This window comes from Oncorhynchus keta, chromosome 18 (assembly GCF_023373465.1).
Source record: "Oncorhynchus keta strain PuntledgeMale-10-30-2019 chromosome 18, Oket_V2, whole genome shotgun sequence".
NCBI classification, from domain to species: Eukaryota; Metazoa; Chordata; class Actinopteri; order Salmoniformes; family Salmonidae; genus Oncorhynchus; species Oncorhynchus keta.
Genome location: NC_068438.1, coordinates 9972157 through 9997887, shown reverse-complemented (window position 1 = coordinate 9997887; position 25731 = coordinate 9972157). Strand labels below are relative to the sequence as shown.

The 25731-nt window shown below is 45.6% G+C and overlaps 2 protein-coding genes across 2 annotated transcripts; both read right to left on the bottom strand.

The window, feature by feature from the left end:
• Positions 1-1613: 1613 nt before the first annotated feature.
• sebox (SEBOX homeobox) lies at positions 1614-5498 on the bottom strand. The gene is made up of 3 exons (XM_052468751.1): positions 5465-5498; positions 2551-2753; positions 1614-2444 (listed from the first exon to the last, which is right to left on the bottom strand). The coding sequence occupies exons 1-3, from the start codon at positions 5496-5498 to the stop codon at positions 1824-1826; spliced, it is 858 nt and encodes a 285-aa protein (XP_052324711.1). The 3' UTR covers positions 1614-1823.
• On the bottom strand, positions 5345-25731 carry LOC118397222 (smoothelin-like protein 2). The gene is made up of 10 exons (XM_035791773.2): positions 25577-25731; positions 24376-25185; positions 10498-10579; positions 10146-10388; positions 9942-10004; positions 9764-9830; positions 9477-9620; positions 8689-8812; positions 7455-7606; positions 5345-6346 (listed from the first exon to the last, which is right to left on the bottom strand). The coding sequence occupies exons 2-10, from the start codon at positions 24916-24918 to the stop codon at positions 6220-6222; spliced, it is 1545 nt and encodes a 514-aa protein (XP_035647666.1). The 5' UTR covers positions 24919-25185; positions 25577-25731; the 3' UTR covers positions 5345-6219.

The following is a 25731-nucleotide window of genomic DNA, read 5'->3' as shown; positions in this document are numbered from 1 at the left end:
GCTAATGAAAGATACAAGATCCACACATTTAACAACAAAATAAAAAAAGAAACAAAATGTTACAATTGGTCACAAAACACAAGTACAGTGCCTTCCGAAAATATTCACACCCCCTGACCTTCTCCACATTTTGTTGTGTTACAGCCTAAATTTAAAATGGATTCAATTGAGATGTATCATTGACCTACACACAATATTCCATAAAGTCAAAGTGTAATTATATTTTTTTGACATTTGTACAAAAGCTAAAATGTCTTGAGTCAATAAGTATTTAACCCCTTTGTTATGGCAAACCTAAATAAGTTCAGGAGTAAAAATATGCTTAACAATTCACGATAAGTTGCATAGACTCACTCTGTGTGCAATAATAGTGTTTATAATGATTTTTTGAATGACTAACTCATTTCTGTACCCCACACATACAATTAGCTGTAAGGTCCCTCAGTTGAGCAGTGAATTTCACAAAGACTAGGGAGGTTTTCCAATGCCTCGAAAAGAAGGGTACCTATTGGTAGATGAAAAAAATGAGAGAGAAAAAAGCAGACACTGAATATCTGTTTGAGCATGGTGAAGTTATCAATTACACTTTCGATGGTGTATCAATAGACTCAGTCACTACAAAGATACAGGCATCCTCCCTAACTCAGTTGACGGAGAGGAAGGAAACTGCTCAGGGATTTCACCATGAGGCCAATGGTGACTTTAAAACAGTTACAGAGTTTAATGGCTGTGATAGGAGAAAACTGATGACGGATCAACATCCGGGACTTGAACCAGGGTGTCTGTAGTGACACCTCTAGCACTGAGACGCAGTGCCCCAGACTGCTGCACCACTCGGGAGCACAAAAAAAAGAGTGCAAAGAAGGAAGCCAGTACATAATACAAATATTCCAAAAGATGCATTTGTTTGCAATAAGGCACTAAAGTAAAACGGCAAAAAATACAGCAAAGAAATGTACTTTATGTCCTGAATACAAAGCGTTATGTTTGGGGCAAATCCAACACAACAACACATCACTGAGTTCCACTCTTCATATTTTGAAGCATGATGGTGGCTTCATCATGTTATGGGTATACTTATCATCGGCAAGGACAAGGGAGTTTTTTAGGATAAAAAGAAACAGAATAGAGCTAAGCACAGGCAAAATCCTATAGGAAAACCTGGTTCAGTCTGCTTTCCAACAGACCCTTTCAGAAGGAGAAGGTCAAATGTACACTGGAGTTGCTTACCAAAACGACATTGAATTTTCCAGAGTAGCCTAGTTACAGTTTTGACTTAAATCATCTTGAAAATATATGGCATGACTTGAAAATGGCTGTCTAGCAATGATCAACAACCATCTTAATAGAGTTTGAAGAATGTTAAAAAGAATAATGTGCAAATATTGTACAATCCAGATGTGCAAAACTCATAGAGATTTACCCTGAAAGACTCACAGCTGTAATCACTGCCAAATTTTAGTCTAATATGCAGTATATTGACTCAGGGGTGTGAATACTTATGTGAATGTAATATTTCTGTATTTCATTTTCAATAAAATTCCTAAAATGTCTAAAAACATGTTTTCACTTTGTCATTAGAGAGTATTGCACATAGATGGGTGAGAAAATAAAGTATTTAATCAATTTTGAATTCAGGATCTAACACAACAAAATCTGGAAAAGTCAAGGTGTGTGAATACTTTCTGAAGGCACTGTATTGGGCAAGCGGTATAGGCTAGTGGTCCCAAATATGTTTGTGTTGTTTTGCCAATACCTGGGCAAGACAGCACAACCAGAGCTGGGACCACCAGGCTATACAATAGGTAAGCAGGGGCAGGAAATTAGAACTCCAGGAAGTTGGTGACAATAGCAGCATTATAGATCAGGTCTGAGATGTATCCGATGGAGGTCTGGGGGCCCACCTGAGGATGATGACCCTCTCCTTGAGTCACATCCCAGTACATCTGCTGCGGATGGGAGGGGACAACCTGGTCCACTGAGGTTTGATGACCATATCTTGCCTGTGAGACGGCTAAAGTCTGTGGCTTAAAGTTCCTATATCCTGAGGTGCCCACGCAGGGCTGGTTGAACCCATCCCGGTATGGCCGTGAGGAGTGTGCTTGGCTTCCAACGGGTGCCGTGGTAGTAGCAAGAGATCCCAGATGAGAGTCTTCCTCCCACAGCAGGGATTCTGCCAGGTTTGGGGAGACGGGTGTAAGCTGATGAGACACAGGGTTGCTGTAGAGGCGGATCCAATCGGAGTAGAACTGCTGAACATCATCACACTGAATCTGGTCTGGTCGGAACATTTCCCCCATTGCGGTTGGGGTGAAGGAGGGACCAGGGGAGGGGACGATTGGGCGAGGTAGACATTTTTCACCTCCTCTTCCAAAAGTTGTATTGGTAGATTTGGTGAGTCTTCCACTCTTGATACTTCTTGCCCGTCTGTTTTGGAACCACACCTGTGAACAATAAGTGGTGTCAGATAAATATGTTGTTGTAGCCTCAATGCATAGATGTATACGGAAAGTGTAAATATCTAACCTTAGTTAGTATCACTACACGAACCTGTATCTTGCTTTCAGGTAGATGTGTTTGTGCGGCCAAGCGTTCACGGAGAGTGATGTCTGGGTACGGCGTCAGAGCGAAAGCTTGTTCCAACTCAGACAATTGTGCGCGACTGAATATGGTTCTTTTGCGCTTCCTTTGGCCCTCTGTAAACGCGCTTCTCTCAGGTTCAGGTGATGAAGGTCCATTGTCATTCCTCAAGTCTAAAAAACAACAAAAACAACATTTTTGAGAATTGAAAATCGAAGTAATACAATTGGGCCAATCATATTAGATTATTATTTAAATAGCCTAAAATACCGGTGTAGCGTTTGAAAATTATTAAAGACAATTGAGGAATTACTAAACGAAGTGTACCATATATTTTCTTCTATTTTCATCTGCATTTCTGTTTATATCAATAGATATCTTTCTATATATAATAACCTTATGGTTTTATTTGTTTCTTTGTGCGCTATTTATGTCCGGAAAAATCTAGACAGAATATTGATAATTAAATTAATATATGCTAGTCATAATAAAATAATCCTAAAGGAAACTATAAAAGACAATAGACAAATATAACCTTCACTAGCCTACCTTTACATTGATCTTGGTCTCCAAAAAGTGCAGTAAAATCCATATATTTATTGTCAGTCAGTCTGTGTGCAGTGAATTCTTGATTGATGAAGAGAGACATAATTCCATGTACCTCTACAGCTTGGTCTGGTGATGCGTAAATGATGCGCTCAGCGCTGGGCAGCGGTGCCCTCTTAAAGCGGGAACTCCCCTTTCAATCCCATGCCGCCCACGGTCCGCACCAAATTAATCTAGGCACGTTCAGGTGTTATTGGCCTATAGTGGTGCCCAGTGCCCACCTCTCTAATCCTGAATTGCAGATGGTGAGCGGCAAGAAACAGATGAAAGCGGCAATGGTGTATAACCCCGCTGTTTCCGCTGTCGCTATTGTCTGACACTCCCTGGGTCAGACTGTCAGATCTCGTCCCGGGGCAATCGACTGCAAAGAGGATCCCCGTGGAGATTGGAGAGCAGGGCAGGCAGACTGTTGGACATGCAGAGTCAATCTACATAGGCCTACTGTATCCTACCACGTTCGCTGCGAGAGTGATATTTGTTATTCAGCAATCATTTGCTGTCCTGTCATTTGGCATATGCCTACTAAAAATTAAGTGCCAAATTGTGCTTTATCTATTTATTTTTTTACACTCTGTTCCCAAATTGATTTGTTGAGTTGGGCCTATAAAAAGGTACTTGCTTACTCTCTCTCTCTATTCATTACAATATTTTGATGTTTTTTTTCGGGGCGATTAGGATGAACGAAAAGTAAACTATAGCCTAACCATTATCTTATGCAGGAAAAAGCCTGACAACTTCAAAAGCTGGTTTCACACTTTCTCTTCCTGTGTATTGAAATCGATTAGCCGAGTGGTCGATTTACATTCCCTTGAACATCCGTTCAATTTCTGAGTGAAGCTCTAAATACGCCAACGTACACAGATCCCGAATTTACATTTCTGAAAGAAGCTGGAAGGGTTTCGAGGAATACACATTGTACAAGAACCAACTCTTTATCTTCTCTTTTTTTAATGAGCCAATTAGTAATGATTTATATTGGCCTGCCCTACCCCTTTCCGTTTTTTGTGAAGAGATCATGCTAAATAATCATCATTTTTTTGTCCTCAAATGTGTGCATTTATTGCTAAAGTAATCCTGAAGACCATTAAATATATATTAAATAGTGATATCAAAAATAAAAAATGCAATCAAGTTAATTGCAGGACTTTGTCGATTTAACTCTTAAGATTTTGTCGATTAATCACGGTTAATTAATCACAAATTCAGAATTTGCTCAAATGGAGCTGAAATGTAAGATTTTTTTAAATACAAGAAGTATTACAACCCACTGGGCAAAACCTGGTTGAATCAACATTGTTTCCAAGTCATTTCAACCCCCCAAATCTGTGATGATGTTGTAGAATACTGATTGGATTTGCAAAAAGTAATCAATGTAAGGGAATTTCACTTTTTTTTTCACCCAACTTTTAACCTAAATCTAATGACATGGTGAAATGATTTGTTGAATTCACGTTGAATTCACGTTAGTTGACAACTCAACCAAATATAAATCAAAACTACATGTTGTTCTGACTTCTGTGCCCAGTGTGAAGGGCTTGATTTTGTCCAAAGCAGTGATGGATTTAGGTATAGGCGACATGGGCAGCCGCCCAGGGAGGCACGGGGCTCCCGCACCAAAACATTTGGAATGGTGACATTTGCGCGATCGGTTTTCTATCGCTCATTTACACATCACGTCAATGATATCATGTCACCGTGTGTAACTGTGGGTCAATTAACCTTGTCAGACATATTGTTGCCTTTTTTCTGGTTTGTGCGAAATCGTTCAGAATAATATAAAAATAGTTGAGGGATGGGTAATGTATCGATGCTCGAGTGCCAAATCAAAACAAATCTGTTTCTATTTGTCTTTGTTACTTCGTTTTATATTTATGAGTCTTTTTTTTAAATATGTTTTTATTTGTGTTTTTTCTTACCTCGTTTTTATATTTATGAGTCTTATTTTATATATATCTATTTGTGTTGTTCCAAATGTCTGAATAAAAATTAGTTAGTGCAGAATGGTGTTGGGGGAGGGGGAGGTTAGTTTATTTTCAATGCTTTCAGACGATTAATCACATTTAAAAAGAATAGTGGACTAAAATTACGAAAAGTTAACTCGAGTCAATGAATTATCTGACAGGCCTACTATAAAATAATGACAAAAAAAAAAACTTAGGAGTGTGTGAAACAAGTGACAATTTATTTAGGATTTATTTTTGTCTTTTTTTTTTGTCTATGAAAATCAAATAAAATCACAACCATAACAAGAACACTGTAAGAATATAGACCGTTTTACCTTTGCACCGAGTTGATGCATATGTGCAGTTCATCTTTGCAGTTCTAGCTCTTTAAATAGCAAACTATTCAACGTTATAGTGAGTGTACTTGGGTTCCTCTGTTCAGCTGATGAAAAAGCTAACTTTGGAATAGCTTTTAGTTTGTGCTGCAATGCAAGGCCTTTTGTAGACACATTCGGGTCTGAGAAACCACAGTGGGACAATAAAGTAAATGAAGCCTGAACAAATACATATCTAGAAGGAACCAAATGATGATAGCATCCTATTTAGACTGATTTGTGTCAATCCTCAGGATCCTCAGTTCTTTGTCCAGTCTTATAGGCCTACTGTTCAAAACCTCTTGCAGCTTCTTCAATGGGACTACTTTTTCTCCCCAGCAAAGAGTTGAATCTTCCATTCTCTCAAACAGCAACTGTGCCAATATAAGCCTTAAAAATGGTCGGTCACCCCAAAAAAAGGGAGAAAGATCCTTCCCTTCTCTCTGAAATGTAACACAGACTTTCAGGGAATAAAAACCCAGCCACTCATACACAAACAGGAATAATATAGCCTTTTCTATTTGTGAATAGCTGTGAGCACTCAACATAGCAGAGTGAAACATCTCTCAAACTGAAGAAATACTTGTAATACTCTGTCCATTCCAGCAGGGGGAAGTGTAGTCTCTCAGTGTGCATTGCTGCTGTCCCTGAAAGCAAGAGAGTGATGGTGGTGGTGGGGTGGTGATGTAGTCGAGTAGCTGCCAGGTCATCGTTCATCACTCAAACTTGCGCAGGTGGTTGTACATTGACTGGACATAGGTAAAGACGCACATGGGGTCAGGCTTGCGCCCCATCACCATCATATCGTCCACCTCGATGAGCCGGTCACAGCCCGCCTTCTCCCTGGATCAGACAGAGAGCACAGTACAAGTCAGGAGGAGTCTAGGCCTATCTATGTCATTCCTTAGTTAAGGGGGCTGATAGGTCATTAGCCTGATCCCAGATCTGTTTGAACTGTTTTCCCAACTCATATCTATGGTCAATCGATGTTGTTGGAAAGACAGCACAAACAGACCCAGGACCAGACTAATAGATCACATGGAACAATGTGGACTAATTAAGAAATAAGTCCCGAGGGCGTGTGGTATACGTCCAATATACCATGGCTAAGGGTTGTTCTAAACACGACGCAATGCGGAGTGCCTGGACACAGCCCTTAGCCGTGGTATAGTGGCCATATACCACAAACCCCTGAGGTGCCTTATTACTATTATAAACTCTTTACCAAAGTAATTAGAGCAGTAAGAATAAGTGTTTTGTCATACCCGTGGTACACGGTCTGATATACCAAGGCTGCCAGCCAATCAGCATTCAGGGCTCGAACCACCCAGTTTATAATTTGTGGCATAGTACAGAAGCTCATGTGTTAGAACTATCTCTGTATGTGGTTGGATGCACACACGGTTTTGATCTTTATTTTGTCTGTGCTCTGGATGTATCCATGTGTCAGGAGGACTTTGGGAGGCTGTGTTGCAGCAGTGGTGTTCTTAGTAGTGAGGTCAGGCTGGAGGAATGTGAGAGGAGAGGATGGAAGCAGACCAGAGGGAAAGGAAGAGGCGGTTACTGCGGGGACCCGGGGAGAGGAGAGGGTATTCTCTGGCAGCGGCTGCCTCGCTGGCGTAACGTGTGGGCTACAGACACTCTTCACCAAGATGCAACAGGAACATTGTAAGATCATCTCAGTGGTACAACGTTTTATGTATCAACGCCATTTATGCTATTTCTATTTGTATGGTGGCCAGGGACACTGTGACTCTGTGTATTTACGCAGGTAACTTGAGGAGAGCGACATTGGAAGTGCAAACGAATAGGCGGATACTACTCTAGTCTACATAATGAATAGATGACAGGAGTGCATGGAGAAGTTAAGCAATTTCTCAGCGCATAATGCTGAGAAACACTATACAGGATGTATATGGATAACGCTTGTTACAATGTAAAAGTCACTTACTCCGCTGTTCCGAAGGCCAGCTCGAAGTTGTGTTTGCGGTCGGCAGGCGTCAGCACGTTGTAGTCAAACTCAGTGGGGAAGAAGGAATGGACCAGGGCACAGAAGGCCATGCCGTCACTCCAACTGGACGAGAAGTTCTGGATGTCTATGTTCTGGGGACGGAGAGACAGAGCTAGGAGTGTGTGGTTGCGTGTGCGTGCGCGTGTGTGTGTCTGGACTGTAAATGTCTCTGAGTGTGCGTGGTGTATTTGCACGTGTGTTTAGCGGGGGGGGGATACGGAGACACTGTGAAAGAGACGTAAGAATAGACCAGACATACGAAAAAGACCTATAAAAATGATTGGCTACCTATACCTAACTTTATGAAATGATCTCTCCCAGGTTTCTCTGTCGGTCCCACTGTCATAACTGGGGAAACAGAAGAGGTCTGCTGAATGGTTCTCTATCCTCAATTCCTCTCCCTGCGTTCCTTTCTCTCCAATTGGACATGCTTTCAGAACTGTGTCATTTCACTTTTTTTGGTGTCCTTAGACTAGCCTATAAAAGCCTCAGCGTGTCAGTGGGAAAATCCAGCTTGTCATATTTGTCGAGCGCCAGGCGAGTCTCTAGTTTGAGTGTGAGGAGGAGCAGCCTGCGGGAAGCGGCCGGTGCTGCTTGCTGGGCCGGCCTTGGCCCGTGACAGCTCTCTGTTTAACCAGAGCCACATGGACAGACTGGCACAGCTGCTGCTACAGAGTGAAGCCAACAGCCCTAGCACTGAGCCTTAACTCAAACACTCACGCATGCACAGACAAGGATATGCATGCTCACACACAGACACATATACGCATGCACACACACACATACACACGCACAAATGCACACACAAACATTCAATATAATACAATAATACGCTAAGTTCAGTATGCAGCATAGCCATGGCAAGGTGCATCTCATTAGCACATTAACGCTCCACTACATGCTAATGGTTTTAGCCATGGAGAAACTAGGGGAGTCATTTCACTACCCTGTTCAGGAACTAGCAAAAACGACACAGACTGCTCCTGTGGAGTGGGTCCATTTCAGGTGAACAGATGACAGTTCCATATTCAGTATCTTTGTTCCTGGCTGCTATAGAGCTGTATTCATAATGGGTGGACCTGATCCTAGATCAGCCTCTAGTCTGAGGTGGTTTGTGAATACGGCCCAGGACTCTGTTCCGGTGTGTAGCCGTGTTCTGTCACCACGGTCTCACCTGGTATCCTATGGTTTTGGAACGGCACCACTCCAGAAGAATCTGCTTGATGCTGCTGGCACTGGACACACCAAAGCTCTGAGAACGCTTCAGCTTGGGCTTGGAGTCCATGGGCTTGGGCCTACTGAGAGGAACAGGGACAGGGGTCAACACGATGAGCCAGCAAACGTGACAGAAGTCGTGTCCCCATTCGCTCTTGTCTCTCCCCAAGTGTACACAAGCACACTCCCTTTGGTTAGGCGGTGGTTTTCCACCATTGTTAAATCCACTATGAGAGAGTGTGCAAGTGTAGAGAATTGTAATGCAACCCGAAGTATGAGTTTTCTATTTGTATTTAATAGTTATTATGGATCCCCATTAGTTCCTGCCTTGGCAGCAGCTACTCTGCCTGGGGTCCAGGAAAATAAAGGCAGTTTATACAATTTTCAAAACATTCCAATACATTCACAGATTTCACAACACACTGTGTGCCCTCGGGCCCCTACTCCACTACCACATATCTACGGTGCAAAATCCATGTGTATAGTGCCTATGTTCGTGTTGCTTCACAGTCCCCGCTGTTCCATAATGTGTCTTTTTATCTGTTTTTTCAATCTAATTTGACCGCTTGCGTCAGTTACTTGATGTGGAATGGAGTTCCATTTAGTCATGGCTCTATGTAGTACTGTGCGAGTTAAGAATTACCCAGAAGAAAGGAGGGATAATATAAGGGAAAAGGAGAGGACCTATCAGTTTAGGGACGGATGGCATAGAAAGAGAAATGATGGTGGGAGGAGAGAGGTTGGTACCTGCTGGCTTCAGAATCCAGCCTTTCAAAGATGGACCGGCGGGCCTGAGCTCCAAGGTTGCGCGGCAACGTCTGTGACCTCACCAGCTCCCGCCTCCGCTCCACTCCCCTTCCAAAAGGCAGGTCCCCGCCCGCATCTTCCACCCTGCGGGTCGGAGAACGGAGGAGTGTCACACATCAACTTGGGCCACAATGAGGCCATTCGAAATGGCAAGTGGGTTCTGGCATGTGGGTTAAAGCATGGACTATCTCACTTCTCTAGGAATGAGTAAAGAATAGTTCACTCACCCGTCTGTGTTGTGTTGGATGAGGCCAGAGTAAGTCACTGACTTCGGGGGAGCAGACAAGGACTTTTCTGCAAATGACAAATCAAAGAACAGAGAAGGAAACTGTGGGAATAAAACATGGTGTGAGTCTGGTTAGTTCCAGTTCTAGAAACAGGCCCGAGTTGATAGATCCCTCTTACCTGACAGTCGAGGAGAGCCCAGACCTCGGCTGAGACTGGGGGTCCATGTCTTCATAGACGACACTGAACAACAAAAGGACAAAGAGTGCAACAAATCAAAGGATATTAATGCTTACGGAGCAGAAGAACCATAGAAAGATATGAAAGTCGAGAGTTCAAATATTTGGTCTGGACAGCTTTTAGCTGATGTCTGGTCCCTCTTACCTGGTTGAATTGGGGATTCTTGGATGGCTTGAGGCTGGTTGTTGGCAGTATGCTCTGATACAGGCGAGGGCTTAGAGCGTACGGGACTGGCGGGAGACTCGTATTTCATAACTGAGGGGTCAGCCGTTTTGGTTGTGGCGGTGATGGGTAGGTGTGGCATCCGCATGGCAACAGGGGCCGTGCTTTCATGAGGGACGTTGTTATTGGCTGGCGAGCTCGTTCCATGTGACACTGTCGAGTTTTCTGATTGGACAAGCATTGAGAAAATAAATCCCCTCATACAGTACATGGACGGTGTGTATGGTTGTATTTCTACTGCAGCTGAGATGGGAGAGAATAGAACAGGCATTACCTGGGGTAGTAGAGTGTCCATTCTCCAGTCCAGGGGATACAAGGTCTGGATCCACCTCTATCGGCTCCTCACGTTCAATACTCTACAGGGAACAGAGAGAGAACCACATGAACACCCCACCCCACAGTGCTCAGGTGTCACAATATCTTCAACAACAGTCTTTTGAAGACAGGCCCTTTAAACATATGAATATCTCTCGGATGACATAATATGCATGTTATCTGAGACATCATCAGATCAAGTCATTTCAGAGTGCAGACATGTTTCAACGTCCCATTAATGGCATCCATTTTCTCCGTTTTTATCTCATTGACCGTGTTACTACCACGCCACATCTATGACTTTCATTAGTAAGTGACTGGGGCTCAGTACACTGTGTGCCAGACTAACCAGCCAATCCACAGAGGAGCCTTTCAGGAAGACAACCAGGAAGTGACCGAGGGCTGTGTGATTTGTCTGTGGAGGATGTGTCACGTATCTGTCTGGTTCCTTCTTGCTCTTTCTCTCTCTCACACATACTCACACATACTCACACATACTCACACATGCAATACAAGTTATTATATACAGTTATTGTCAAAGAAATTGTACATTCCTCCCAGTGAAAATAAAGTCAGTAATTGAGCTGTAGGGGAGAGAGGAGCCAGGTGACCTCAGCAGAGAGGAATGCTGCTGCTGGGTTGTGTGTGTGTGTGTGCGTGCGTGTGTGTGTGTTACAGCATTAGGAGGGCCGATGGGAGCAGAGAGCTGGGAACAGCTGGCTGTCCCACTGGGAGAAGGTGATAAGGGGGAGACAAATTTCCCCCGCTCAACCATGGAAGCCCGTGAGCCCCAATCAACCCTGATGCTCTGGCTGAAACTCAAAGCTCCTCCTGTCTTGGTGTGTCCCAGCCATGGAAACTTTCTGTACTAAGTCACACTTCTCCTCTTGTCTGAATGGGCCACCAGACACGTGTGTGAGACTGTGGTGCTCTGGGCCTGAAGATAAAAGTAGGTAAATCTTTTCGGGTATAAACGATCGAACGTAGAGTGTACCACCGGCTATGTTGAATCTGATCTCAGATCTCAGAAATAGTTCTGCAGCTAAACTGTATTGAGAACGGAAGGAAGGCACCTTTCACATCATCTCTATTGTGTTTGTGCATTTCAGACAATGTTAAAACAGTGTGGAGCTCAACCCAGTGTGTGCAGTCAGATCTGCTGTCATGAGCTGCCCAGATACAATGCTATATTAAAGAGGATGACCAGGAATCAAGGCAAACCCCACAGTGCAACACCAACACTCGCACCCATGCACGCACACGCACAGGCAGGAGCACACAAAAGCCCCTTTCTCCGCTTTCCTGGAACAACAAATCCCCCAACCCTGAGAGTGCGTCATCGAATTATCAGTGGAGAACTATAAAATATTAGGAGGAAATCGTGAAATTAAGTAGAAAATGTGGAAAAGCCCTCAGTCTGCTACACAGACTCACGAGAGAGGGGGCTCAGTCTTAGCCTGCAGGGCTGAATGAAAGATGAAACCCCCTGTCCTGTGTGTTTAGTTTCTATATTTGTGTTGTTTTAGAAGCAGTGTTGCTGGGCACACACCAATGCAGCCATTCTAGGAGCCTCTACTCTCTCTTCTCCCTAGTGAGGCACACCTGACCTGAGAGAGGATCTCTACCTTAGAATCTCCCCATTCAGCCCTACTCAGCAGGACTGTAACCCCACCTTTAAACACTACAATACATCTGCATCTCTCTCTCTCTCTCTCTCTCTGTCTCTCTCTCTCTCTCTCTCTCTCTCTCTCTCTCTCTCTCTCTCTCTCTCTCTCTCTCTCTCTCTCTCTCTCTCTCTCTCTCTCTCTCTCTCTCTCTCTCTCTCTCTCTCTCTCTCTCTCTCTCTCCCTCCCTCCTCCCTGATGTGCTTCAGCACAGTACAGACACAAAGCATCAGGGCCAACACAGCATTCAAAGGAATGAAACTAATATAGGCTGTGGTGGTAGAGTGGGACAGTGGGTTCTTCCAGGCACATGGCTATTTCATATGGGTTTAACTATCACAGCTGTCCCATGTGACCTTGGCCAAAAATGCCATGGGTGGGAATTTTTCCTACCTGGCAACGTGCCATAGAAATGTTGATGTGCAAGCACAAGATAATCTAAGTGGATTGTTATATCGCAAGTCTTGCAGTTTTCGATGACGTTTCAATGAAGGGGTGCAGCGTGTTACAAGGCTGACATGCCATGTAACACGCGTTAGCGAGGTGAAGTCCAGTCGGGACGGAGTTGGAGATGAGGCGGTTGATTTTGAGACGATTAGTTGAGAGGATATTCAAGCCTGTTTCCCGGGATGACATTTGACATTCTTGGAACATTGAGTGGTTGTGGAATGGAACGTGAAAACAATGGAGGCATGCTGTGAGAGAACACTGGGCCTGGGGAGTTGAGTGGGGGGTATGACAGTATGTTGGGCACAGAAACAGAGATAGACAGCTCTTATGGACAACAACACCACCCTGCCATACAACGAGCCTCACTAGTACAACTTTTCCCCATTTTCCACTGATCACATACGAATCCTTTATTCTTTGAACACTTCACAACATCGCTGTCTCAGTCACCATTTCCACACAAAAAAAAAACACACAAGCAAACACAATAGAAGGAAATATCTGCTATGCTATTGTAGTCTACGGTAAACAGCATGCAAACACATGCTTTCAATGTACCATCACGATGATTTAATAAGACAATTAGAGGGATAGAAATATATTGTGTTTAAAAGGTACAGTACTCATTCAGGCGTGTACAATACATGATCACATATTTAACTAACTCCGCAACCCCTTCTGAAGTCAAGTGAAAAACACACACGCACGCACGCACGCACGCACGCACGCACGCACGCACGCACGCACGCACGCACACACACACACACACACACACACACACACACACACACACACACACACACACACACACACACACACACAGTTACAAAGGTCTTTGCTCTGTAATTTGCACACAGGAACAGGGAAATCCTCACGGAGGGAGAGACACATTAAAAAAAACACCTGTTTCTCAAAAGACCCACAAAGCCTACAATTTAGCAGGGAGACCCAGGCCGGCGCCTTGGTCCTACAGAAATGGAAGGGGCCCTTTGAACACTTTCTTTACATCACCTGACTACAGGGGGCCCCTGTCTTATCTGATGGGGGTGTGTGGGAGCTAGGCTGTTTGGCCGAGCACGCACACACATGTGCGCAAGCACTCACACACAGGCCCTTGTATTAAATTCACTGGGCACGCATACCCTTTCTCCTCTACTCCCCCTCTACACCTGCTTCAGGATCACTCCTCTGTTACTGGGGTTTTCCAGGGTTTCAGTCACAAGGCAGGGACCATAAAATGCTGTCAAAGGTTAAGAATAGATATACTAAAATGTCACTGACATACAGATAAGACAACCTTATGTTCCCGGCTGGATGTCACGGAAGACCATGTACCACTGAGAATATGTGACCACATTCTGCATTATTTACATTTGCAGTGAGAGAGTGGGATGATGACTTGAGCAGCCTTCTGTGACACACTGTCTGTCCTGTCCTGTCTGTCACCCTCTCCGTCTCTCCTGTCCGGTCTGTCCCCCTCTCTATGTCTCTCCCGTCCTGTCTGTCCCCTTCTCCGTCTCTCCTGACCTGTCTGTCCCCCTCTCCGTCTCTCCTGCCCTGTCTGTCCCCCTCTCTGTCTCTCCTGTCCGGTCTGTCCCTCTCTCCGTCTCTCCTGTCTGGTCTGTCCCCCTCTCCGTCTCTCCTGCCCTGTCTGTCCCCCTCTCCGTCTCTCCTGTCCAGTCTGTCCCCCTCTCTGTCTCTCCTGTCCTGTCTGTCCCCCTCTCCGTCTCTCCTGTCCTGCCTGTCCCCCTCTCCGTCTCTCCTGTCCGGTCTGTCCCCCTCTCCGTCTCTCCTGCCCTGTCTGTCCCCCTCTCCGTCTCTCCTGTCCGGTCTGTCCCCCTCTCTGTCTCTCCTGTCCTGTCTGTCCCCCTCTCCGTCTCTCCTGTCCTGTCTGTCCCCCTCTCCGTCTCTCCTGTCCTGTATGTCCCCCTCTCCGTCTCTCCTGTCCGGTCTGTCCCCCTCTCCGTCTCTCCTGTCTGGTCTGTCCCCCTCTCCGTCTCTCCTGTCCTGTATGTCCCCCTCTCCGTCTCTCCTGCTGGCTATGGAACGGTCAGGGGGTCAGAAATAAAGTTTAAACTGCTCTGGGGTAGGGGGACGGGGAGGGAGGGTGTGAGGGAAGGGAGATGGGACCATCTCCCGACTCCCCAGGACAGCACAGCAGTTGGCACCTAAGAACTCTGACATCTCCAAGATCTGAGAGGTTTAGTAGTCTGCTCTCGGGTTACAAGGCACCAGCTGTGGAAGACATGGGTATACCAGCCTCCCAACACCAAAACAAATCAATAAAACCTGGTGATATGATACGGCTGTCTGATGATTCAATCAGTTAAGTTAGAGGTGATAGGACACATGCTCCGATCTGACGCTTACCCTCTCTAGTCCATACAGTATGGCTGCATGAAAAGCGTGGAGTCAAACCACCGCACAAGTCTAATTCAACCCCCTAATTCGTACTATACATTTGCTGTTCTTGTCTGTCTGTTTGGAAAATGTCAAATGTAGAGGGCCCAGTGCCCTCTAGAACGATGAACGTAGAGGGCGGTGAGGTCGTCCACTAAACAGTGAATTATTAACCTGTAACCACGGCGATGGAAATACAGGGCATTGTATGGAAGTAATTAGGAGAGCCAGGGGCAGCCTTGGAGGGGAGCGGCCAGCCAGCCAAGCCCGGCTCGCATGCCTCTCTCAATCCCCCTTCACCCCTGACCCTGGCCTCTCTCTCTTTCACTCTCCTGTTCAATCTCTCTCTCGCTTAAGTTCTCTCTTGCTCAAGCTCTCTCTCGCTCAATCTCTCTCTTGTTCAAGCTCTCTCTCGCTTAATCTCTCTCACGCTCAAGCTCTCTCTCATTCAAGCTCTCTCTCGCTCAATCTCTCTCGCTCTCTCTCTCCCTCTCTCTCTCCCTCCCTGGGTCTGTCTCTCAGGCTGAGCTCCACTGTATTAATAGCCATGCTGAGGGGTTTGTGCCAGGAATCTGGATCCCTGGGCTGGATGGCTGGATGGCCTGGCCCAGGCAGGGGACACACAGACAGACAGAGAATAAAAGACCCTGCTCCATTGTGGGAAAGCTATGAATTTGGGAGGGGAGTCTCTGTGGCTGTGCTGGAAATGTGAAGCGTATTTATCATGGGGATAAACACAGACGCACACAAGCACGCACACACACAGGCTTGAATGCACACAGACACACACGCACGCACGTACACACTCACACTCACACACACAAGTGCTCTTGAAAGACTTGTGATGGGAACTTCCAACTCTGGCACGTAAAGTAGAAAGCATACACCGCTCTAATTAAGTTCCCAAGACATTGTCTGAGAATGTGACCATTTTAATAGGGAAAAGAAGCTGAGTTGGAGCTGTTTGATGTTGCTGAGTTGCTCCCATCATGTTTCTCGCTTTTAAAGGGCCCGAGTGGAGAGATCTGGTGTTGGGGGCAAGAAGGGGTCAATGATGCCATGCCGGGCAAGATCACATCTCTAAATCTCTGAGAAACAGATGATTACCCAATGTTGGCCACAGTGGAAGCTGGTGAGGGGAGGACGGCTCATAATAATGGCTGGAATGGAGTAAATGGAATGGCATCAAACACATGGAAACCAGGCGTTTGATGTATTTGATACCATTCCACTCATTCCACACCAGCTATTACCACGAGCTCATCCTCCCCAATTAAGTTGCCACCAACCTCCTGTGGTGGGCCAAAGATCCGCATCAGGAGAGGAGTGTGAGGTCAAGATGCATTCCTCTGGGCACCATGGAAGAGAATAGCTTGTCTGGTGGGATAGATGAGGATGGAGGACAGAGAAGCAGGTGGAGCTGATCTGACTCCTGAGGTGTGTTGGACCATCCACTAGAGTGATGAAAACAACGGAGAGCTCACATTTGCACTGTGTGTGTGTGTGTGTGTGTGTGTGTGTGTGTGTGTGTGTGTGTGTGTGTGTGTGTGTGTGTGTGTGTGTGTGTGTGTGTGTGTGCGCACGCGTGTGTGTGGGGAGAGGGAGGGGTTGTGTGTACGTGCGTGTATGCATGCTTGCACAACTTACGCGTGTGTGTGCCACAGGAGGTTGGTGGCACCTTAATTGGGGAGGATGGGTTCGTGGTAATGGCTGGAGCGAAATAGGTGGAATGGTATCAAATACGTCAAACACGTGGTTTCCATTTTGTTTGATGCCATTCCAGTCTCACCGTTCCGGCTGTTATTATGAGCCGTCCTCCCCTCAGCAGCCTCCATTGCTGTGTGCATATGTGGCAAGAAAAAGTATGTGAAACCTTTAGAATTACCTGGAGTTCTGCATAAATTGGTCATAAAATTTTATCTAATCTTCATCTAAGTCACATCAATAGACAAACACAGTCTGCTTAAACTAATAACACACAAACAATTATAGGTTTTCATGTCTTTATTGAACACACCGTGTAAACATTCACAATGCAGGGTGGGAAAAGTATGTGAACCCTTGGATTTAATAACTGGTTGACCCTCCTTTGGCAGCATTAACCTCAACCAAATGTCTGTAGTTGCGGATCAGACCTGCACAACGGTCAGGAGGAATTTTGGACCATTCCTCTTTACAAAACTGTTCAGCAATATTCTTGGGATGTCTGGTGTGAACCGCTCTCTTGGGATCATGCTACAGCATTTCAATCGGGTTGAGGTCAGGACTCTGACTGGGCCACTCCAGAAGGCGTTTTTTCTTCTGTTGAAGCCATTCTGTTGTTGATTTACTTCTGTGTTTTGGGTCGTTGTCCTGTTGCATCACCCAACTTCTGTTGAGCTTCAATTGCTGGACAGTTTGCCTGACACGGAACCCGAACCGGCTACGCGCGTGTGCCATTGTGCATCAATTTAACGCAATCATGACATGCAGGTTAAAATATCAAAACAAACTCTGAACCAATTGCATTAATTTGGGGACAGGTTGAAAAACATTGAACATTTATGGCAATGTAGCTTGCACTTGCTAGCTAATTTGTTCTATTTCACTAGCTTGCGGTTGCTAGCTAATTTGTCCTGGGATATAAACATTACAACGATGACCGGCAACACAGTTCGTCTTTCAATCACCCACGTGGGTATAACCAATGAGGAGATGGCACGTGGGTACCTGCTTCTATAAACCATTGAGGAGATGGGAGAGGCAGGACTTGCAGTGCGATCTGCGGCACAAATAGAACTGACTTCTATTTTAAGCTTTGGCAACGCAGACGCTCGTTGACACGCACGAGCGTTGTGCGTGCAATAATTGAATAACATAGATTTCAACATTTATTTTGCTACACTTGCGCACGCGAAGCAAGCGGTGTAGTCAGCCTGTTACATTCTCCAGCAAAATGTCTTGATAAACTTGGGAATTCATTTTTCCGTTGATGATAGCAAGCTGTCTAGGCCCTGAAGCAGCAAAGCAGCCCCAAACCATGATGCTCCCTCCACCATACTTTACAGTGGGATGAGGTGTTGATGTTGGTGTGCTGTGCCTTTTTTTCTCCACACATAGTGTTGTGTGTAGTTTAGTTTCATCTCTCCACAGAATATTTTGCCAGTAGCGCTGTGGAACATCCAGATGCTCTTTTGCGAACTTCAGACGTGCAGCAATGTTTTTTTCTGGACAGCAGTGGCTTCTTCCGTGGTGTCCTCCCATGAACACTATTCTTGTTTAGTGTTTTACGTATCATAGACTCGTCAACAGAGACGTTAGCATATTCCAGTCTTTAGCTGACACTCTAAGATTCTTCTTAATCCTATTGAACATTCTGTGCTGTGCTCTTGCAGTCATCTTTGCAGGACGGCCAATCCTAGGGAGAGTAGCAACAGTGCTGAACTTTCTCCATTTCTACACAATTTGTCTTACTGTGGACTGTTGAACGTCAAAGCTTTTAGAGATACTTTTATAACCGTTTACAGCTTTATGCAACTCAACAATTCTTAATATTGGGTCTTCTGAGATCTCTTTTATTCGAGGCATGGTTCACATCAGACTAGGCTTCTTGTGAATAGCAAACAAAAATGTTGTGAGTGTTTTTTATAGGGCAGGGCAGTTCTAACCAACATCTCCAATCTCATCTCAATGATTGTACTCCAGGTTAGCTGACTCCTGACTCCAATTAGCTTTTGGAGAAGTCATTAGCCTAGGGGTTCACATAGTTTTCCTAACCTACACTGTGAATGTTTAAATGATGTATTCAATATAGACAATTTGTGTGTCATTAGTTTAAGCAGACTGTGTTTGTCTGTTGTTGTGACTTAGATGAAGATCAGATCTCATTTTATAACCAATTTATCCAGAAATCCAGATCATTCCAAACGGTTCATATACTTTGTCTTACCACTGTACGTGCACACTGCGAGCCAATGATCACAAATAGTAATCTGGCTTGGAGCAGAATGAGTACTTTCCCCCCACTCATACAGTCTATCCATCAGACTATACTAGACCGTGACGAACACGCACCCACGGCACTGCTACGTAAGCCGAGCAGTCTGTTAGTAAATTGCCTGTTTGAGCAGCAGTGCAGAAGACAGAGGTTAAGTAATGTTAACAGTGCGAGTCGGGGTCCTGTGTGTGTGTGTGTGTGTGTGAGGGATTTTACGTGTGGCAGTGACAGGGAGGATTGGTTGTCAGCTGTCAGCTGATTTTAGGGGTCTTGATAATAGGATTTTAGTCCTCTCTGCTTGTACTCTATATCAGTATGTGTTTGTATGTGTGAGGTGTGTGTCTGTGTTTGCTCACAGTGACAGTGTGAGCGTGCTCTGACGGAGTTTCCACTGATAACACCTCACACACACACATCTTATCCCCCCACCCCTCCCCTCCTGTCGGTTCACAGGGCCTGGAGATGCCTCAGTCTGAGAGAAGACACACACACACAGCCCACATGACACAACCCAGCCCAGGGCAGTGACAGGGCAGGGACCTAAGGATTCACACTGTGGTCCTGTGTTATGTAGTTGTGTTACATTAACTGTCAAAGATAACATTGTGACCTGGGTGGAATCTATCTAGTTCGTCTTATAGCAGGGCACAGCCACTCTCTCTTCAACTTGAGTACACTGAGGAACGCAGCGAATGTGAGGTTTGAGGCGTGCAGGTGTGGTCTGTCTGAGAAAGCATGCCTGTGTGTGAATTCTACCGCATGCTACAAGGGAACAGATGTGAAGAGGAGGTCTGTGAGAGGAGGGAATGGGGGAGTGGAAGAGGGGGCCCTGACTCACTCCTGAAGCCCAGAGAAGGCGTGTGGAGTCTGGGGATGGCTGGGTCTTGTGTGACCCTCTCCTCTAATCCCCTCCTCAGTCAATGTACTTCAAATGAGGTAGAATGTCGACACAATAGTCCTTTGAGACCACAGCTATGTTGGAGTAATTGGCAACAGGCAGCATTGTGTGACTCCTCGGCAGAGACCGGACAGACTGACTGACGTAGGTGGCCGTGGAGGATGAGAAGGAGGACGGAGGAGGAAGAGGAGAAGGAAAGGAGGGGGAGGAATAGGGAAAAGTAGGGAGGAGGAGGTTGGAGGAAGAGGAGGAGGAGGAAGAGAAGGAGGGGGGAGGAGGAGGAGGTGTAGGATGGGGGAGGAGGAGGAGGATTCCTGTCAAGGGAGTTTTTCCTAGCCACCGTGCTTCTACACCTGCATTGCTTGCTGTTTGGGGTTTTAGGCTGGGTTTCTGTACAGCACTTTGAGATATCAGCTGATGTAAGAAGGGCTCTATAAATACATTTGATTTGAGTATCAAAAAGCCCAGTGAAACCCACTGCCTGTCCTCCTCAGGCTCTGGGAGAGCTGGTGTGTGCTAGAAGGGACTGAGGGGAACTTGTGATGAACTGTGCTCAGCCAAGTAAGACTCAATAAAAACAGGGCCCAGTTAGGACCAGAGGGCTCTATAGAGGCTCTGCACATGAGAGAGAGAGAGAGAGAGAGAGAGAGAGAGAGAGAGAGAGAGAGAGAGAGAGAGAGAGAAAGAGAGAGAGAAAGAGAGAGAAAGAGAGAGAGAGACTCATATCTGCATCAGAGTGTCAGGTGTCCCAGGCACAGTCGAGCACAGGTGGAGATGTACTGTAAGCAACCCTATAGTGAAAGTGCAGACCCAGGGCAGGCCCGCACACATCCCAATTGGCTGTGCTCTTTCAGTACGGTGACGCTTAACTCCAGGGCTGCAAAACCATCTTCAGATGTGCCTGGAGGTCCCCAGCATAATCAGCTACCTCCCTCAGACCTGCTGAAACAGCCCCATCTGACTTTATGAGGTCAGCATACAGTCTCTGTACAGTCTCTCTCTATTTCTCGTTGGCTGTGTCTCGACTTGACAGTTCATGTAGATTTTGTATTCTGGTCATGGAGTTCTGGTCATGGAGTTCTGGTCATGAAGTTCTGGTCATGGAGTTCTGGTCATGGAGTTCTGGTCATGGAGTTCTGATCATGGAGTTCTGGTCATGAAGTTCTGGTCATGGAGTTCTGGTCATGAAGTTCTGGTCATGAAGTTCTGGTAATTGAGTTCTGGTCATGGAGTTCTGGTCTTGAAGTTCTGGTCATGGAGTTCTGGTCATGGAGTTCTGATCATGGAGTTCTGGTCATGAAGTTCTGGTCATGGAGTTCTGGTCATGAAGTTCTGGTCATGAAGTTCTGGTAATTGAGTTCTGGTCATGGAGTTCTGGTCATGAAGTTCTGGTCATGGAGTTCTGGTCATGAAGTTCTGGTAATTGAGTTCTGGTCATGGAGTTCTGGTCATGAAGTTCTGGTAATTGAGTTCTGGTCATGGAGTTCTGGTCATGGAGTTCTGGTCATGGAATTCCGAACACGTCTAGGCCTACATTTAAATGTGTCTATGTCCGGATTCCCTTTTGCCGCACTATATTTAAATGTAGTATGCATTCTGCAAACGGTGGAACAGGCTAAATCTGATAACACAACGACAACAACTTGATGGCGGTAGCCAACTACAGAAGCTAACTAGCCAGCCAACCTCTGAAACTAACCAGCAAGCTATCTAGCAATGCTAGAGCGTTTGCTAACATGTTAGCATAACTCTTGCCAAGCAATGTTTTCCCCTTTTAAATAAGCTAGCTAGCTAGCATTTATGAGGTCAGCAAACCCGTTCCTCACACGCTAGGAATGTATTTCATCCAACGTTTAGTGAAAAACGTTGCCTTGCAGTCCCAAAACACACTTTTTCTGGAGACTTGTGGTCAGAGAGCTGATGACGTCGTCCACTGTATGCGCTTTCGGTAGCCTGATTGCATCCACAAACAATCAGTCCCTGACCACCTCCTGATTGAACACAATCAGGCCACAAAGCGAACTTTGTGCGTCTACACTTGTCTTTTCAATGCGATCTTCGTACTCTGATAGCAGAAGTCCGATGTAAGTGTCAAGTGTAGACATGGCCATTGAGGCTGAAAGGTGTAGATGTGGCAGTAGGGGAAATCTGAATAGGATAGCGTTTCCCTGTTGAGTTCCCGGATTAGATTCGATTTACACACACAAGCACACACACACCAATGAATAGATTTGCGTTGGATCAATAGATGAGGAACTCACATTAGTTTTCTACAGTATTATGATCCAATCTCTGTCTGGTTGTTCGGAAATTTGGAGAATGTGGAGAAAAAAGTTTTGGCCACGAAAAGGGGATCTCCAGCAATGTATTATGAGAAACAAAGGACTTCTGTTTCATACTAACCGACATATTTACATCAGATAAGAATCCTCAGATGCTTTACAACATACTTTGTTAAGATGAGGCGTATGACATCACTCATTTGCATACATGTTTTTGGGTTTGTGTGTGTGTGTGTGTGTGTGTGTGTGTGTGTGTGTGTGTGTGTGTGTGTGTGTGTGTGTGTGTGTGTGTGTGTGTGTGTGTGTGTGTGTGTGTGTGTGTGTGTGTGTGTGCGTTTGTTGCGTCTATGGCTGTGTGTGAGCAGTCACAGTTAACAGTCAACATCCGTGCCAGACTATCAAGGGTCAGTTTTGCTACAGAAAACAGCTGTGAGTTTACAACCAAATACACAGCAAAGGATCTCAGTGCTGAGAGGAAAGACTGAGAATCAAATAAAGTGAAAATCTGAATTATAGACCTTATGAAAGATGAAAGTAACCGGTGTAGTTTCCAATGCAGAGTAGCCATATGGCCTTGTGTTGGGATACAGTCAAGACAAACCTCTGGTCTTTTCAAACAGACAGTACTGTGGTTTACAATACACCAAGAACTGAGATGAGAACTTTCCCAGACTTATCACTGAGTTCCCACCCAAACCTCATCAACAAGTGTCAAACTGTACTGGACCTTAGAACTGACCAACTACCACAGCATTAGCTTCTCATCAGCTGTACCAAAGTACACGCGTTTTTGTCTTTCAGTCCCTCGCTTGTTAGTCAAATGTCCCAATGACAGTCCGGATAGAGATAAGTAAGAAACAATGTACTGTGTTTATATTTGTTACTGGTAAACCTGAAGAACATGATTGAATCCATTCTAAAATGTTGCGCAAGCTGTGGTGCCACTCAACAAAGAGTATAGTGGGAGAAGATTCATGAGCAACAAGTTGTCAGCAACATGACAGCAGCTGTGGTGTAAAAGTGCTTAAGTAAAAATAGTTGAATGTACTACTTAAGTCGTTTTTGGGGGGTATCTGTATTTTACAGGCATTTTTTACCACTTTTACATTTACTTCACTTACATCCCTGAAGAAAATAATGTACTTTCTACTCCTTACATTTTCCCTGCCACCCAAAAGTACTTGTTACATTTTGAATGCTTAGCAGGTCAGGAAAATTGTCTAATTCACACAGATATCAAGAGAACCTGGTCGTGCCTACTGGCTCTGATATGGCGGGACTCACTAAACACAAACGCTTCGTTTGTAATTGATGTCTGAGTGTTGGAGCGTGCCCCATAGCTATCCGTAAATGTAAAAAATAAGACAACACTTAAGACATTTTCAATTATTTATACTTTTACTTAAGTGTATTTAAAACCAAATACTTTTAGACAAGTAGGATTTTACTGGGTCAATTTCACTTACTTACTTGAGTAAGTTTCTATTAAGGTATCTTCACTTTTACTCAAGCATGACAATTGAGTACTTTTTCCAGCACTGGATAGCAGTATATGAGTGCAAAAGAACCATTCACCGCAAAGAGAGAAAAAGGGAGAGAGAGAAAGAAAGAGAGAGAGAGAAAAAGGGAGAGAGAGAGAAAGAAAGAGAGACTCTTCCCATGATCTATCACACTCAGGAAAGAGTGGTCCAATGCCAGGAGAACAGCTTCTTTCTCAGACTGCAGAGGCTGGACGGACATTAAAATAAGCAATTACTTCTCCCAAAAATGTTCAGCGATAGGAAATGATCCTGATTGCTTTCATCTGGTATCTACTCTGCTCACGTGTCTAAATATTAAGTTGAATATGACCTGAGTTTCCCCACCACTGTGAAAGCTCTGACATCATCCCTGTGACATATTCAAGAAAGTCTATTCAACCCCCATATCATGATTTAGTTCAGACACACTCTGGATGAATCATTGCACAATCTTGACAGTCTCTCAGATCCACATACAGTCACCACCACAGATTCAAATAAAACACTTTAATTTATCCCTGACCAAGATGGCTGCCATTCTCACCCCCTTCTAGAGTTTTGGAGGTTCATGACATAGTCTACTGCTCTAATGTATCTATGTTCGCCATGACCCCAACCCCGTCTCCCCACTGTATAAGGCTACTCACGTTAGTCTTGCTGGACACAGCGAAGGTAGCTCGGCTGGAGAAGCGGGCGGCAGTGGGGCTGGAGGCTGAGCCCGAGGCTGACCCGGTCAGGGCTCCCATGCTGGGGCCACCAGCAGGGCTGGTAGGGGAGGTGGAGGGGGACCGGGGGCTCGCCCTTTCCTGGCTGCTGCTGTGTGTCTGGGCCTGGATGGATGCTAGCTGGTGCTGGTGGTGGTGGTTGTTGTTGTTAGTCATCAGGGCGCCTCTGTCGCACACTGTCCCAGTGAGGAGCTCTACCTGTCGGGTAAGGGCCTCCAACTGGCTCCGGAGCTGCCGGTTCTCCTGCTGCAGCTGCGCCACAGCCCGGCCTAGGGGGCCCTCGCTGGGGTGGGCTGTCGCCTCCTCCAGACGACGCTCCACACCCTGCTTGAAGGCGCTCATGTCCACATGGATCTCACACACGGCATCTCTCAGTGTGGCCTCGTAGCGGGCGAGCGCAGCGCACACCGTCTCGCCCTTCGGAGAGGAGCCCTCTCCCTCGGCTGTCAGAGGACCTGTGTCCATCTCTGCTCCACTGCCTCCAGTCCCTGTGTTCCTCACTGGGTCTTCTCTGCTCTCACTGGGTCTTCTCTGCTCTCACTGGGTCTTCTCTGCTCTCACTGGGTCTTCTCTGCTCTGTCTGGGGCTGCTCCTTCCACACTACTCCTCCTGTCTGAGTGTCTCAGACACATCCACTTTGAATGGAGATTTGGGAGAAGTCAGTCTTGTCAGCTGCAGCCGAACCTTTCAGATCCCATCTGTCCCAGGAAATCCCTCAGGGTGTCCTCTATCCTGCAGAGTGAAAGCACACTTTTACAAGCCTGCTCCGAATGACAGTACTGAGGTCTATCGAAAAGCAAACATGACAGACTCTAAAATAAGTGAAGTGAATCAGTAGATAAGTAAAATGACAATCTGTGTTGAAGCCAGGCATGTGACAAGGCTGTTGTGAATTAAACCAGTGAGGTAATTGTAACTTAGTTTCAGCGAGTGTACAGTGTGTGTGTGTGTGTGTGTGTGTGTGTGTGTGTGTGTGTGTGTGTGTGTGTGTGTGTGTGTGTGTGTGTGTGTGTGTGTGTGTGTGTGTGTGTGTGTGTGTGTGTGTGTGTGTGTGTGTGTGTGTGTGTGTGTCAGAGAGAGAGACAGAAAGAGAGAGACAGAGAGAGATAGTAGGAACCCATACCTAAGTTCACCTCTGGAGCTCCGGTATAGTATTCCCCCTCAGCGCTGGACAGCTATGAGTGTCTGCTCTGCTCTGCCCGGCACACTGCTTTAAAACACTCCTCTCTCTCACACACTCACTCAGGTTAATCTCCTTCTTCTCTACTGGTCAGGGGG